Below are 15678 nucleotides of genomic sequence, written 5' to 3'. Positions count from 1 at the left end.
ACTAGTTACATTGAGGCCTAATAATCACGTATAAATTTTGGATGTTTTCTGTAATGGCATATTGGTATAGTGTTTCAATACTGTACATAGTGATGTTGTACTCAATCATCACAAGTCAATTATGTACTTGTATTCACTTTCCACGGGACTACTACATCTTAAGAAGTTATTCTGCATTTGGGTTTGCAAAGTCCTTTCACAAACCTCCACTAGATAACCTCAAAAATGCAGGTTTGCCAGGCTGAACATGAGGTCGTCATAGTTCAAGAAAAGCAGTAAACTTAGTAAAGATTTTTTATTGATCTTTAATAAAACTGCTGATACAATGTGCTTTACAAAAGAAGCGGAGTGTGAGATACAGAGAAAGATGAAAAAATTACAAACGATTATCACTGCAGAGCAATTGATCGTACAGTACTTCTGGGCTAAGGGACTGCACTGCACAAGAGTCAACCCTCAGACGATTGGCTGGGTCTCTCTGATCAGCCACTCCAGTGCATCCTTCCTGCCTTGCTTCTCCAGCTCTGCTCCAACCACCTCCCGGCACTTCCTGTGGTACTCGTTCACCCAGTCGCGCTGCGGAACGGAAAAGAGAGGCGGTCAAAGAACTGTCGAACCATGAAGAGAATGTATTTAAGTAGCGCATTATGTAATAGGAAGAGTTGGGGCTTTTATCAAACATTCAAACGCATAGTTCATGATTTTACTATATGTCATGTTAAGCTAAATACATTTGGTGTGTTGTCGCATTGCCAATAAAAACCTTTTGAGATTCTTTTTTTTTTTATGGGGATGAATTTGTCTTTGATTATTTAAAATATTAAACCACTGGACCACACTGGATATTCCTTACCTCTTTCTGAGTGAGTAGCTGTGTATTCATCATCTTGACTTGAATAGGAACCAGAGTGAGGGGCTCAAATGTCAGGCTACCTCTGTTTCTGTAGTTGTACTGAACACAAACAGACAAGAAAACATGCTGATTTCCCTTATAATAGTTACAACTGGTACTGTGATCAAACATAGAAAAGAACACCTTTATTTCTTCCTACAGCATTAAATATCTGAGAAATCGGAGTTTGAAGAGAACTCTTTAACTCAACTCTGCATATTTAAACTTTTATTAGGCCTGGTTGTGATTTAAACTACTTACTTTGGGCTTAGCTGGTATGACAAGGACCACATTTTCAATACGAATGCCAAAAGATCCGTCTTCATAGTACCCAGGTTCTAGAAAAAAGGAGGAGAATTGAGATGAAAATTTTTAATATAATCAAACACAAAAAACACAAAGTAATAGAAGGAGGGCCTGAAACGTATGTGTGCGTGTGTGTGTGTGTGTGCGTTAACTTCTGCAAAGATTTCCACTTTTCCAGCATGACAAATGACTAAACTACCAATCAGCTGCATTAGGGTGTCTATGTGTTTTTGGCTATGTTACATATTTAAGAAGAAAAGAAACACATGCAGCCTGTAAAGCCAATTTATGACACTACTGAGACATTTGGGAAGATTTGTTTAATTATGGCCCGATGTTGTGGCACTGGTGACATTTTCTGTAAGCCTGTAGTCAGCTCCATCAGTCAGAAGTGATGTGACATTTGCATAAGGCCTGTAGTTAACTTCTCCAATATGAAATAAGGCATAAACACATCAGTCAGCTGGTATTACGTGCCATTCGTGTGGCCATATGCTATCGCTGTTAAAGGATGAAAAAGCAAACACAGTGTGTAATGAATTGCTTTCAGTGCCCTGGCTCTCTTTTAAATTGCAATTTTAATAGCAACATCGCCAGGTGCAATTTGAAGAAGCTGACCAACATCTCTCAGTAGCAGAGTCTGTATGTGTGCATGAGTGTATCTTAACATTGTAAATTCATGACAGTCCACCAAAATAGAAGTATTTACCATTTACAGTATGAATTAAAAGACATTACAGAGTCTTGCTACTGTAATGTTGATTGGCTAAATTGACCATGCTTATACCGTCACTGACGATCATGCCGGCCTCCAAAGGCTCGTCGGCGAAGGTCTTGTAGCTGATGCCGCAGGGCCCCTCATGAACATTCAGGAAGCAGCCCACACCATGGCCAGTACCATGAAGGTAGTCCAGCCCTGACTCCCACAGAGCTGAACGGGCAAACGAATCCAACAGGTGGCCTAGGGAGGGAACGGAGGGTTAGAGATAGAGATACACTAAAAAGTCATTGTTTTTTCAACCAAATTTTTCCCAAATGTGAAATTGAGTGCTTTTCTCTATCTGCTGGCCTGGCTTGCTCCCCCTGGCCTGTACCAATGCATGGCGGAAGTTGAACGCAGGAATGTATGAAAAACATTTGCTCCCCATGTGATGAAATGAGAGATAGCTACGATTTACCCTGTTTCCCCACATCAAGTGTAATATCTTAGAAACTATTTCTCAAAAAAAAAAAAGAAACTATTTCTCAGACTTTGTGACATGCTGCATCTTATAATTGATAGACCCCATGGGAAAGCTACAATATAAGGGTCAAGTGTAATTAAACTGGCTTTAGGTTTAACAACAGTGAATACATGGAAAGAATTAAATAAAACATATAAAGTGCATTTCTTAGGCTAAATCGTAGATATCACTGTATTATAAGATTCCAGTGAGTATAGGTTGTTAAACTGATTTATGACGGATTATTATCTATGTATTTGCTAAACAGGTACATATGTACTTGATTACTGTGTAAAGATGGGATTCTTATTTAGTATAGTTACACAAAAGGCGGTGCTTTGGTTTTCTTTTTTTCTTTTTAGTTGTAAAGCATCTTTATGAGCTGTAGTTAAATCTCACTCACTCACTGGATCATGATTAGCTAGGCGCGCTCCAATGACGCTTGAAATTCAGAATGAGACAGAAGTGTCACCTGTTCAGTTCAAACGGCCGTGAAATATGGTCACAATCTCCCCTTCTGTTGAGGTATGGTGTTAAAAAATGGCCAAAAAAGTGTTTTTCCAGGACATTATGACCTTTGATCTATGCCAATCAAATTTTAATCAGTTCTTTCTTCAGTTTAAGTGGATATTTGTGCCATATTTAAAGAAATTCCCTTAAAGGGTTCCAGAGAAAAGGCCGGACGTACAAATGGACAAACAGCCCGAAAACATATTCGCTCCGGCCACAGCTATCACCAGCGGCCTAAAAACAACAGAATAATCAAGAAATACTGTATACCTCAGTGAATCATTTGAGCTTTGCGGTTTGTCAATGCTGCACATGTTATGACATAATATGTGTATACTACAGTGTGAGATAACCCTTGTGTCAAAGTAGAGGACAGTACCTTTTGTTCCGTTGGGGAAAACGGCAGCACTGACAGCTATGTGTCCCTTCAGGACATAGGTAAAGCATTCCTAGAGGAAAAAAGAGAGAGCACACAATACAATAAAATAAAATAAAAGTCAATACAATAAAATAAAATCAGTGTTGGGATAAATTCAGTCAATGACACTACACTGATTCTTTAGTTTTTGACAGTGAGCACTAGCAAAGTTTACCTTCTCAAAAGCAGATGGTGTCCCAAAGTGCATGGTGCGTGTAACATCAGTGGTCCCATCACTGCCAAAGACAGAATATGGATGCAGATGTATGAGTGTAATGCACCAAAACCACAACTGTTCCTATGTTGTCTGTGTTCTTGATATCAACAGGCAAGGAGGTGAGGATTGACTGAACTGAGACATATGCTGTACATGGCAGGTTAGTCTGAACACATTTTATGTGTATAATAATTATCTTGTTTACACGTATTGAGCTCCAGAGTCGATCAGGTAAACTTCATTCATGGAGAGGGTTCTGTTGGTTTCAGGCAGAGGTCTAAGGGGAAAAGGGGGAAAAGAAGTAGTGGATAAACTTTTATTTAAAAAAACAAAAACAAACACTCTTTCATCTGTTCCACTAGCCAACTGACCTGTAATGTATAATTGCTCCGTTTGGACCAACGCTGGAGATTGTGGGGAAACTGAGGCCAACAAATTCTTTCTGTTGACTGAAAAAGACACAAATGCACACAATTTAATAACTATTACTCTATGAAAATGAACTGTTGAAATGTTTTAGGATCTCTTCAGTGTTATTAAGGGAAAATACTATGGTAAGAGCTTCTATTATTCACAAAAACTAAATGTAAAAATCGTGTCTATGATTAAAAACATTACACTTTTAGAGTGATAAATATATTACTGAGAGAATAAAACATTTTCAAATGAAGGCCCCCCCGCAACCCTGTAGCAGGATAAGCGGTTGACGATGGATGGATGGATGGAAATGAAGGCCTTGAAGCAGACATTATGCTATACGTCCAGTAGAGGGGGGTATAAGTTCAGAATAGTCACTACACATTATGAAACACCTTTTTATGCCATTCATGTATGAAGGTTTACACAAAGTTAAACTGGACGAACTTGTCAACCAAACAAGGAAAACCAATATGGTTTGTAAAACATCCAAGAGGTAAAAAAAACCCACCTTCGTAATTCTTCCGCCTTATCAGCAGCAGAGATCTCAGTCACTGTTCCTTTTGGAATCTAATAAGAAATAATCGCAGCACCTAGTTATACGGAAATACTTACGGAAAACAACAGTGTCATATTCCACAGTTCAAGGGCAGGTCGGATTAAGTAAAAGCTCCATCCAAACACAGGGTTTTCACACTCACATTGATATGTACAAACAACTAACCATTTAAGATTTGTTTCCTAGAATGTAAGAATAAAAAAAAATCATTAGGCTTGGGTGTATTGGTCAAAATTAGGGATATAGTAATTTTGAGAATCAAAATGTTAATTAATTGATCATTATTGTGATAATACAGTAGCTCTATATCAATACAAACATCCATAACAGGGGTTTCTTCAGTACAAGAGGTGTTTAAGATAAGATAGAGAGATAAGGGTTATTGATGAATATAAAAATCATAAATGTTTTTAGCCTATCCATTCATTTTAAAAACTTATCTAGCCTTTTTTAAATTTTCTTTAATTCCAGTGGGATTAAATAACAGATTCCTCCAGTCTGTATTCACAGACTGGAGGAATCTGTTATTTTTTCAGAAAAATAAAAACATTTATACCTCCTTTTCCAACCAAGCAAAGAGTTCACAAAGGGCCACTGCATCCTTGATCTGTTGGGTGACAAGTGGGGAAGATGTGAAACGCTATTGTGAGGGGAAATCATTTATCAGTTTATGAAGTCATAAAGTCAATGATTAGGAGATGTACACTAAAGTTATTCAAGCGGTCCAAAGGTTCTTACATGGGCCATTTTCATGCCTTGAATCTCAGTTGAGTTCTTCACAGCCTTGGCGAGGCAGAGTGGAGTGTAGGGAATTGGAGTCCTGTGAGCCTGAAATAGATCAAGAGGGTCAAAATGTGTCCAGTATATTAAATTAGGTATACAAGTCCAGATCTTATAATCTGATCAGGTTTTCATACTTGGAGAACAAAACCAACTTCTTGAATTCTCAGGAAAAAACAATCCAGATACAATCTAGCTATTTTTATGTATCTGTTGTGAACACCAGAGACAGTAACCTATGTTCTGAACGCTAACGATCTGTGGTTGTGGTAGAACTCTCACCTTGGGGATGACCTGTGTGAGAGCACAGCTGGCCTTGTCACAGATCCACACTTTGTCCTTCGGGCCGTGTGCCGCGCAGATGGCCTGGAGCTCGGTGTAGACCGACTCGTACGGGAACGTTTGGATGGTTAGGTCAGGCTTGCTGGGGGAGTCCAGCTGCAGGTGGTCTCTCAGTGCGGGATCAGAAAGACGCTTTAAGTCCACAAAAAGCCTGCAGAGAGGAAGAGACAATTCAGCAAAGACACAATTTCAGGTGCAAACCTTGTACCTCCAATTTTAATGTGTGTAAGGAATCATGTGTATTATTATATTATTATATTATTAGTTCCCGCAAAGAATAAATTACCTTTAAAGTTCATAAAATGCCTGTGAAATTATAATGCAGGGCCATTCAGTACTTCACAGGTTTGAGAACATTCAGGCATATTCTTTGGTCAATATTTTGCACAGTCTATCCTTTTTTAAACACAGCTCTATTTTTTGATTGTAAATTTTTATTTTATATTTATGATTCTTGAACTTTTGCAGCACTATCTCTTTTACCTTATTATAATTATTGTGACCATCACACTGGACTGTGTGTACGTGCCAAAGCAATTGTCTCTATATTGACTGCACTTTTCAGGAGTTCAAGTCAGTAGCATTAAGGTAATTAATAGAACACTGATCAAGCCAGTATGTTACTGCATTGTGTTATATCATATTACCTTATTGTGTTTATCCCCACGATGGCATATGCAAAGAAAACTGGGTTGTACTCTATGTCGGCACCACGGAGGTTGAAAAGCCCTGAGAAAAGGAAATAAAACATTTTATTTGAATAACATCAGATAAAATTTAAATAATATTGGCAGCGACAATGTCAGTAGCCACTTCACTATCTCTCCTATTTAAACCCATCAGGCCAACACTGAAAACGGTTACCTTAAAATAATTTTCTGTAATACTTTATGTCTCAACTAAAACCTCAGTACAGTCTGTTTGGAGTTAAATATGAGTGTTATTATTACACTGTCACTAATCCTTTGTGGACGCCTGAGCAAATCCCCTTCAATTTAATGCCCATTGAATCACTCTAGTCTGAATGCGACCTGATGACAATCACAATAAGCATTAATATAATTAACACAATTTTTCAGACCAAACAATCAGAAACAAGAGCCCATTAGGCATGCTGAACAAGGTGCTCAAATAGGCATCTAGAGGGACACCCATGCGTCCCTGGGTCCTTGGATCGTGATCATGTATCAGAGCAGACTTATGTAACAGAAGAGATGTTTGGTGTGGCTGCTGCATGTTTGACACAGCAATAACTAAAATCCACTAAAACCTAATGTGACAAAATCTAATCATCAACAAAAGAGGCTCTCTGTTTGGCCGTACTTCTAAATCCACTAACATGTTTCACACTTCACACATTATATGGTTACAAAATGTCCAGGGCAAAACACAATGTTTGCTGTCCAGTTACATGAACAATGAATGCGAGGTTGCGGAGAGTGAATTTAGGAAAACCCATTTGTGCAATTAATTGGGAAGTAACTACGATTATTTACTCAAGTCCTGCAAGTAAGTCTACTCCACTGGCTCCCAGTTAATTACAGGAACCACTTTACTTTAACTTCTACTCATCACTTACAAAGCCTTAAACAACCCGACCCCTCCGTACCTCACCGACCTCCTCCCTTGCCACACCTCCACACATCACCTCAACACAAAAAACCATCAGGACAAAGCACCAGACCTGGGGTGACAAGGCCTTTTCAGTTGCTGCACCCTCCCTCTGAAATCCCCTCCCTAGCCACATTAGACAGGCTAACTCCATTCCATCCTTCAAAACCCACCTTTTCAAGACTGCATTACCCAGTTAACTTCCTTCCCCTCTCTCCCCTTCTCTTCTTTTATTTAACCAATTACTTTAATCTTTAATAATTATTTTAAAGCGTCTTTGAGTTTTAAAAAAGCGCTATGTAAATCTAATGATTTTTATTTATTTTTTTATTTTTTTTAAGTACAATTCTGAAGTTCCTGGTAAATTAACTTTACTTAAATATCTCCACTTTGTGCTACTGTAATTCTATACATTGCTGGTTTAAGTAAAGCATCTCGACACCTCCATTACTGTGTTCAGTTACCACTGTGGCAGAAGCAATTACAGTAATGTGCATTTCTGAAAAATGAACCGTACATGCAATCTCATCCAACGCCGTGGCAACAAACCAGGTCGTTTTCCTCTCGGTCATCTTCGCTCGCAGCGCTGTGATCTTGTCTTGCCAGGACATACCTATAGGAGGACAGCAATGCTCATCAACATGGCACCTCATTTTCTTCAAAAGCCTGTATATCTACTAGTTAACACTGACCCTTTATTTTGTCTAGCTTTGAAACAAAAGATAAGAAAAGTAATATCAAAAGTATAATAATCAAAACTAAGAGCAATATTTCTGCTCACATTAAAATAATTTATTCATTCCACAAGAATATATTATATTTCATAATTTTAATATTTCTGAAACAAACCCTAATTAGCTACTGTGAAATAACCATGTATATAATAATGGTGTTAATCCAGTTTGGCACAGACCGGTGTACTCCAATCCCAAGGTGCGGAGCTGTGTGCTGGGTCTTTCTGGGCGGTCTATCCAGACCGCATCGATCAGGTTATCCTGCACTGCCACCAGAGAGTGGCCTGCACTGGTCAGTGCCTTGGATATGTTCTTCCACTGATCTAAAACATCAGAAGATTGTGATAAGATGCACAAATAGTGGCAAAAAACACAATATTTCATTAACAAGGCAAAACTAAGTGCACTCTGTACATCATTTTTTAAAAATGTATTAAATTTAAACCTCCAAAATGTAAAATCTTTGTATTCTGGAGAATATTTCTTGCTGTATTCTGGGAAGAGAACAGTGTCCATATTGCTCTGATTGTCATTGTGTGTTCTGCCCTCCTAGTAATGTTGATCCACTGAGCAACCTACCAGCAGCGATGATCCAAGGATCTACTCCTACTTTGGAGTTCTCTGGCAGGACGCTGATCAGCCAGTCCTCCTGAGAGGGTGTCTCCTTCAGTCCTAGATAAAGTTATAAAAACACTGATCACGCAAAGATGTAAAATATGCCACAGTCAAACAGCATCTTCAAAGTATATTTGTCTTAAAAATTGCAGACATTAATAGGACAAATTAGGTCACAGCATTCTGACTAGCTGTGATTGGTGGTTTATCATGGTGGTGATGATTGGTTTGTATATAAAGAGTAAGACCTCATCACAGAATCCTTAGTGTAAACCTTAAACTTCAGAAATATGTGTACATACCCAGAAACAAACTGACTCTTAAATAAACCTGAATCTCAACAATCAGTATTTGTGTTTATAGCTCACATAACTTTCCTAAGATGCATTTAGTATTTTTTGTAATGTACAACAGAAACACCAATATTACCCATCTTCATAAGGGTCCAGTTGTTGTCCATCTGCTGAGTGGCTTGCAGGAAATATCGGCCATCAGTCCACATTGCAGCATGCTGCTCTGTGATGATGGCTGTACCTGCGCATCAAACAGAAAAAGCAGATATGACATTTCAAATCACAGATGCTTTGTTGGAGCCAGTACAATGGATGAATATGAAATACAATAAGTACTTAGTGCAATTGATACTGGAACAATGATACACTCGTCTATGACTGGATCCAAAGCTGTTGGATCAGTTCTGAGAAGCAAAATATACAGTATTTGTACAAAAGTCCTGTTTACCATGGCTATACTTTCTCATAATCTATGCCTCTGATATAGCAACAGTGAACAGTCTGAGAGTGACTGAGCTCTCATCTTTCATTGTTCTAATGTGAAAGTGAAGGGCAGGTTCACAGTGATTTCTTACAAAAGTGAGTCACCTCACCTGAAAAGTACACCTACAGCAACATCATACTGTAATACCTAAATTGAACATGAGATGCATCTGGGTGGTTTACAGAATAAAAGCTGGATGTCCCTGTATCACATTGTCCTAGGTCATAGGTTTATCCACAGTGGAAATTAGATCATGGCTTCTAATTTGCCATAAAAATTTTAACTCGGGATGACCTTTTAATTAAAAAAAAAAACCACCTGCATGTTCATTGCCACTCCCACAAAGGCAAAACATACCTGCAGAGCCATTAAATCCACAGATAAATTCACGTCTGCAGTCACACGGTGCAATGTATTCGCTCTGAAGACATACAGAAAGAGAGAAGACAGAGAGAGAGATCAGCTTCATTAACAATCAGTGTGAAGTGGCCTTCAACCAGTTAGACAGTTAAAATGCCATCTTTGCTGCTCTTCACACATCAGGTCTTGTGCATGGAGAGGGAAAGGAAGGAGCAATGGGTTAAGATCCACAATTAATTGCGAAGGCCAGATGAGATGATCAGAAGTGAATCAGAACACATAAAGTAAAATAGGCAGGAGTAGCAGCTGCAGTGCTGCACTACTGTAAACTTCTGCATGTGTGTCTTAATTTATGTTTAGGAGTGACTTTAGTCTTGTAACATGTGTACATGCGTGTTTAACCTCACTTACCTGGTGTGCATCTCCAGAAGGGACAATGTAAGCCTGAATGGGCTCAGAGAAGTATTTACAATTCCTCATGGCATGGCGAAGCTGCCTGAGCAGCTCTCCTGTGATCTTTGGAGCCATGCCTGTGTCTGAGACAGAACATAACACAATAATTAAAGACACAAAATTGAAGTAACATTTATTGATACCACGCTTCTTCAAAACAGAGTTAAAGTGCCCTTAATATATGTGCGACGAGGAGAATGTCAAAAGTTAACATAAAAGCGGCTGGGATTTACCAAGCGCAGACACAGTCAGTCCTTGGCATTTATGCAGTGAAAATAATCAGTTCAATCTTCAAAATCACTCATTTCAAATTAGGACCCATTTAAAAGCAAGCACTGAGATGTCACCCATGTCTTGTTAGTCAAACCCAAACTGATCACCCATAGATTACCTGACTTTTTGGAAGCCATGTTGATTTCATGCGACTGGAGCTGGATAGTGACTGACTGTGGCCTACCTGACTATTGACGTGGAGCTCAAAGTCACAGTCCACACCTGGATCTTAACCTGCTGCAACATGCTGATTAAGCAACTGTCACATGAGTTAAATATTAAAAGAACTAGACTAAGTGGCTGGTGTCTGCAGGTCTGTGACCTAAATTCACTGCGATAATCTCCTAAAACAGCAGCCAGAGGTTACTGTGCAGTGGTGAATTCTCTTTCACTATCCACGTCCACTACAGGATGGTTTAGCGCGGTGCAAATAATAAAAATACACTTCTACGAGCCGACCAATCACGTCGCAGTGTTCTACATCGATGACTTCTCCTATTGGCTAAACGTTCCCCACGCAATTGTTGTTTACAAGTTGGCAACCTACTTGCGAGCGAACTAGCAACAATACAATTAAACAGTTGCTCGTGATATTTTGATAATAAGCTACAAAACGCAGAGCTTGGGCTGAAGTGGACAGGCTATTTATTTTTATTCACACATCGCTGTTCATCAACAGGCCACCCGTGACACACAATAAGTTAATTCATTCAGTTTGCAGCGCCATGGATTTTAATTGTGGGTGTGGTAGCACTGTAGGATGTAGTAGCTTGCTAATTTTCCCAATTTTACACTAAGTACTAATCAAGATTTTCACTCAGCTTTGATTACGGACATTACGCTACAGACACGGCGCGGGATGACCACCCATTTCCCCCGTTTTTTTAAAACAGTCAACAGCCCTCTGGTCGCGCTGTGCTGTGCCACGTTAGCTCCCCACTCCGCCGCTAGCTAACGTTAAACTTCCCCCACATGCAGTCATTGAAATGCTGAATACACACCGTGCGGTTTCGTCGTGGAAACGTGATTCTTTAACGCGAGGCGCTCTTTACCAGCCTGGGACCTTGTGTTAATTTCCAAAACAGGAGGCTGCCATTTCGTTGTTGACGTTCGCGGTCACGTGATTGCAGTTTCTTCCAGTAGACGCAGAGGGATCCAGACTCGCCTCTTTTTCGGCTCATAATCCATACACTGAAGAATACATTAGCCTACATCATCTAAATATCGCTACAGTCATATTCCATGTACTGGAACTACACAGTGAGTCTAAAATCACACCACTGTACTTGAGTACAGCAGCCTAACACAAGTGGAAAGGATAGGGAGATGGGAAAAGCTATCAGGCAAATCAAAATTATTAGGCTGATGGTTACACATGATTACTTCAATAAATAGATAGGTAGTTATCGTTGATATAAAAGGTGTGTAAAAGAAATACCAAGTCAGTTGATAAAATTAACTTATATTTTATTGTTCACAACCTGGCAACATCAAAAATGTTCTTATTAATGGCCTAACTAATAAGCTAGATAAAGCAATAGTTAATTATTTATGAACCATTAAGTCCTTAGCATGACTCACAAACCCGTTTTAATGATTCCTTATTAGGAAGCATACAAAACATTTATTCCCTTAATATTAATCACTGGATTACTGTCCTGATAAAGCACTATATACATTTGTTCATGTGCTGTTCAGGGGTTCAAAGCAAGGGGGAAAAATAAAAGATTATTGGCACAAAGCATACAAACATTATTGTATTTTATTCACAGTTTCCCAGATATTTACATACAGTAAGTCTGGATATCTGAAAATGTACAGCATTAACTTCATCCACCCATTTCACAGTACAGTTGAATAAAATATAATCAGTATGCTGCAGAAGAATTACATTTCTATAAAGGCTAAACTAAACAGTTGAATAGCTTGTTGCCTGAAATGATTATTACAAAAAGCAAAATGTAAAATGGCAAGATCTTTATTGGTTGACAAAAGCTGTAAAATAAAGGAAAATTGTTATTTGCTTGATAATTAATCAGATGACTATCATCACTTGGTGAGCTACGTTTCATAAACATTTCCACAGTTTTACGATATGATGATCGACTGATGTGGCTGAATCTCTGAGCTATGAATAAATTGTAGATGGCAGCAGGCAGGCAGCAGCAAACATCAAGCCAAGAAGCAGACTTCCTGGAACCAGCAGCACACCTGCACTTCCTGAGGGCATCAGATCAGAAAGGTGGCCACAGTTTATTCAAGGCCCAGTCGCTCTCCAACAAAATCCATTTAATATTTATTTATTGGTTTATTTAACAAAAGGTTAATTTGTTTATTTATTTTGGTTTATTTCAGAGAGCTAGTAACTGCCACTTGTGACCTGGCTTAGTCCATTCCTTTGTGTGTGATGCTTGTTGTTTGTTTTGACTATTCTGTATTTCTATTTAAATTGTAACTGGTGTGCCGTCTTGGCCAGGTCTCCCTCGGAAAAGAGATTTCAATCTCAAGGGACTTCCTGGTTAAATAAAGATTAAATTTTAATAAATGAAGTCAAATCAAACTTTTTAAGACCGGACTTCTAAATGTTGTTCTCCCATACAGTTTCACATTCCCATTATGCACCATTATGGGGCGTACTTACTTGTACATGAGACAGACTCTCTGAACATGCCCATTTTCATGCTGGTTTTGACAGACTTCAGAAGATCTGTGCTGACATCCCCTTTAAGACAGACAATGTGGCAATGCTTAATCACACATAGACGGTCCCAGCCATAATTACTGTTGTGTTATCCGTGGTAATTACTGTAGCTGAGTCTAAATGCAGTTGTGGACTTATAACATTAAGTCATGTGATATAGTAGAAATGCTGTGGTGAATTTCAAAATGTTTCAGAAATAACAACTTGATTGATTGATTGATTACATAACAAGTTTATTTTTACATTCAATTGGCTGTCGAGTAGGTGTGATTCCATTCCAGGCACATTAATTCATAATGATTTCTGTTCTCCCAAGCACAGAAAACATTATTTTCATTACACTCTCAGCGGCATGCTGTTATACTCATAATCACGAAAAAGGAAGCCTTCTCAGTAATGACTGCATTAGTAAACTCCACCTTGTGGGGGCCTGTCCTGTGCTATACTGTGTGAAACCTCTGTACAGGCACTTCTCTGTTCCCCGCTGGGACAAAGGAAGGGACAGAAAATGAAACACACAGACACTCAACTCCAGCATCAGGTTACGGAGCCATATTTCAGGTTTTCTAAAGATTTATTCCATGCCCATAATTGTTCATTGTCCTGATGAACACAGCCTGGGAACACAGCTTGCGCAGATAGGTTCCTAAAGCCTGAAGTAGCTGAACTCTTTACAGACTTACATGCTGTATAGTCCAATAGATTGAGATTATATCACACACAACAGCCTCTGTGTGTTTGTGAATACATAATGTAGACAGTATGCTGTATGCGACACTTCCTCTGCTAAATCAGCTTTTATGCTACTTTGTTCATTCTTTATCCATGTGGAAATCATCTTTTGGTCTTTATGGAAAAATATTCAAATGAGAATGATGTTTGTTTGGCTTTTTCTTTTTGGCAATACCATGTCCTTTTTGATATTCCAGTGAGGTTTTACATTCAGTGATCCGTGGAGATGCAACATTCAGTGTTAATAACTGTGATACAATATGATACTACTATAGGGGCTTCCCTAGAGAGGTGAGATGAGTCAACGCATACTTTCAAGGCCACAGCACTTAACAAAAGTGAATGTAAGCTACTTAAATTTTTGAAGAGCGTACGCTCAAACCTGTGTGCCACCATGCTATGACTGGTGGTGTCTGTCGGAATTTTAATCACATGGTTAATGGTTTTATCATTAAATTAGTGTATAATTTCCAATCCATCTCCATCTCCATTGCAAATAGAGGAAGAGGAATGAATGTTCACTCAGTCACTTCCGCGGATTGTCTTTACTCATGAATCATTGTGTTAAAAAATGTCATACAATTTCCCTTTAATTGCAAAATAGGCACACTATTGAGTTGATAGGGAAGCATCCTTTTTTCTGAGAGCCTTTGTAACTGGTGTCCCTTACCAGATACCATGAAGCTGACTTGTTGGCAGATTCCATTAGCTGCAGAGCGGGGAGAGCTGGGCAGGATGCTGACTCTTGCTGTTTCCAACTGCAGGACATCTGCAACCCTCCTACGGAAGTCATATCTGGGCAAAAAGAAATGACATATTAACTTTGAAGTCACATAATATAATAATTAGCTAGGCAATCAAATCCAGAAATGATTGAACTAAAGTTTGATGCGCTTCCCTGACTGTAATGACTTCTTGGTAAAACTTAATAATAAGGGTTCAAAGCACATGCTTATATAAAATATACATACACAAATATACATAACATAACTATTGTATGAGCCATAATCATTGAATGCATTACTGAAGTTATTATTGGCGGACCGATTACAAATTCCTGTTGCTAAACATTAAGAAATGGTCAAGTCACTATGAGTTTATATGGATAGTTTGCTGAATGGATCATCGATTAATAGTTGCTAACTCAGGCCACAAAGTAGCTGGAATCCAGTTACATAGCAAAGGGGTATTTGGGAACCATGCATTTGATCAGCTTCTCTGAAAGCAGAACAATCCCTGTATGTGGCTGCATCATGTTGATCGCATGAGCCTGCATTGTTGATGTTTCAAAATGTTTTTGATAGTAAATACTGATGCACTTTCACTTACAATATCAAAATGTACCATTTGACAGCTAGCCAGGCTGAGAAATGCAATGCACATCATCAATTGCTGTGTTTTCACACAAAAAACCTGACGCTTCCTAGCTGTCATTAAATGGTCCCATCAGTTTCCGCTCAGGGCAAAATTTAAAGTGTGCCAAGAGATTTCAGATAAAATTCTGATGACAGTATATTAATCACAGAGTATGATATATTTTTATTGCACTCACCTGCTGAAGTTAGTCACTTTGGGAAAGGTTTGCTCTGCTGAAGGGGATTCTGGGAGGATGTCGGCACATGCGATGATGCTGTCCCCTTTCTTCAGCACTAGAGATCTGTGGACCACTACAAAAATAGAAATTTGAAAAAACAATAATTACATTTCTTCTTTTCCTCCTGTGACCTTTATTTATTGGGGGGGGGGGGGGGCTTTTTG

General features: G+C 38.8%; 2 protein-coding genes across 4 annotated transcripts in view; both read right to left on the bottom strand.

Annotated features, from left to right (window-relative positions):
* Positions 1–285: 285 nt before the first annotated feature.
* xpnpep1 (X-prolyl aminopeptidase (aminopeptidase P) 1, soluble) lies at positions 286–11645 on the bottom strand. Of its 3 annotated transcripts, none has more exons than XM_046047985.1 (20): positions 11489–11645; positions 10173–10297; positions 9759–9822; positions 9054–9158; positions 8589–8681; positions 8189–8332; positions 7793–7888; positions 6312–6393; positions 5605–5815; positions 5281–5370; positions 5099–5149; positions 4495–4553; positions 3938–4015; positions 3772–3843; positions 3525–3585; positions 3311–3380; positions 1986–2159; positions 1154–1230; positions 854–952; positions 286–576 (listed from the first exon to the last, which is right to left on the bottom strand). In XM_046047985.1, the coding sequence occupies exons 2-20, from the start codon at positions 10287–10289 to the stop codon at positions 457–459; spliced, it is 1863 nt and encodes a 620-aa protein (XP_045903941.1). In that variant the 5' UTR covers positions 10290–10297; positions 11489–11645; the 3' UTR covers positions 286–456. The 3 variants fall into 3 exon arrangements, with proteins under 3 accessions (XP_045903941.1, XP_045903942.1, XP_045903940.1); XM_046047986.1 differs by lacking the exon at positions 11489–11645 and adding an exon at positions 10672–11362; XM_046047984.1 differs by lacking the exon at positions 11489–11645 and adding an exon at positions 10606–11361.
* Positions 11646–12276: 631 nt separating this feature from the next.
* Positions 12277–15678, bottom strand: part of cusr (Copper-only SOD repeat protein) — a 9324-nt gene continuing 5922 nt past the window's right edge. Inside the window, exons 6-9 of the mRNA XM_046047987.1 lie at positions 15473–15587; positions 14591–14715; positions 13129–13209; positions 12277–12707 (exon numbers count right to left, since the gene is read on the bottom strand). Of these exons, the coding sequence (XP_045903943.1) occupies positions 12616–12707; positions 13129–13209; positions 14591–14715; positions 15473–15587 (413 nt within the window). The 3' untranslated portion in view covers positions 12277–12615. The remainder of the gene's footprint in view (positions 12708–13128; positions 13210–14590; positions 14716–15472; positions 15588–15678) is intronic.

Source organism: Micropterus dolomieu, linkage group LG04, assembly GCF_021292245.1.
Source record: "Micropterus dolomieu isolate WLL.071019.BEF.003 ecotype Adirondacks linkage group LG04, ASM2129224v1, whole genome shotgun sequence".
In the NCBI taxonomy this organism is placed as follows: Eukaryota; Metazoa; Chordata; class Actinopteri; order Centrarchiformes; family Centrarchidae; genus Micropterus; species Micropterus dolomieu.
Note: the sequence above shows the minus strand (reverse complement) of the source record. Positions and strands in the feature narration are given on the sequence as shown.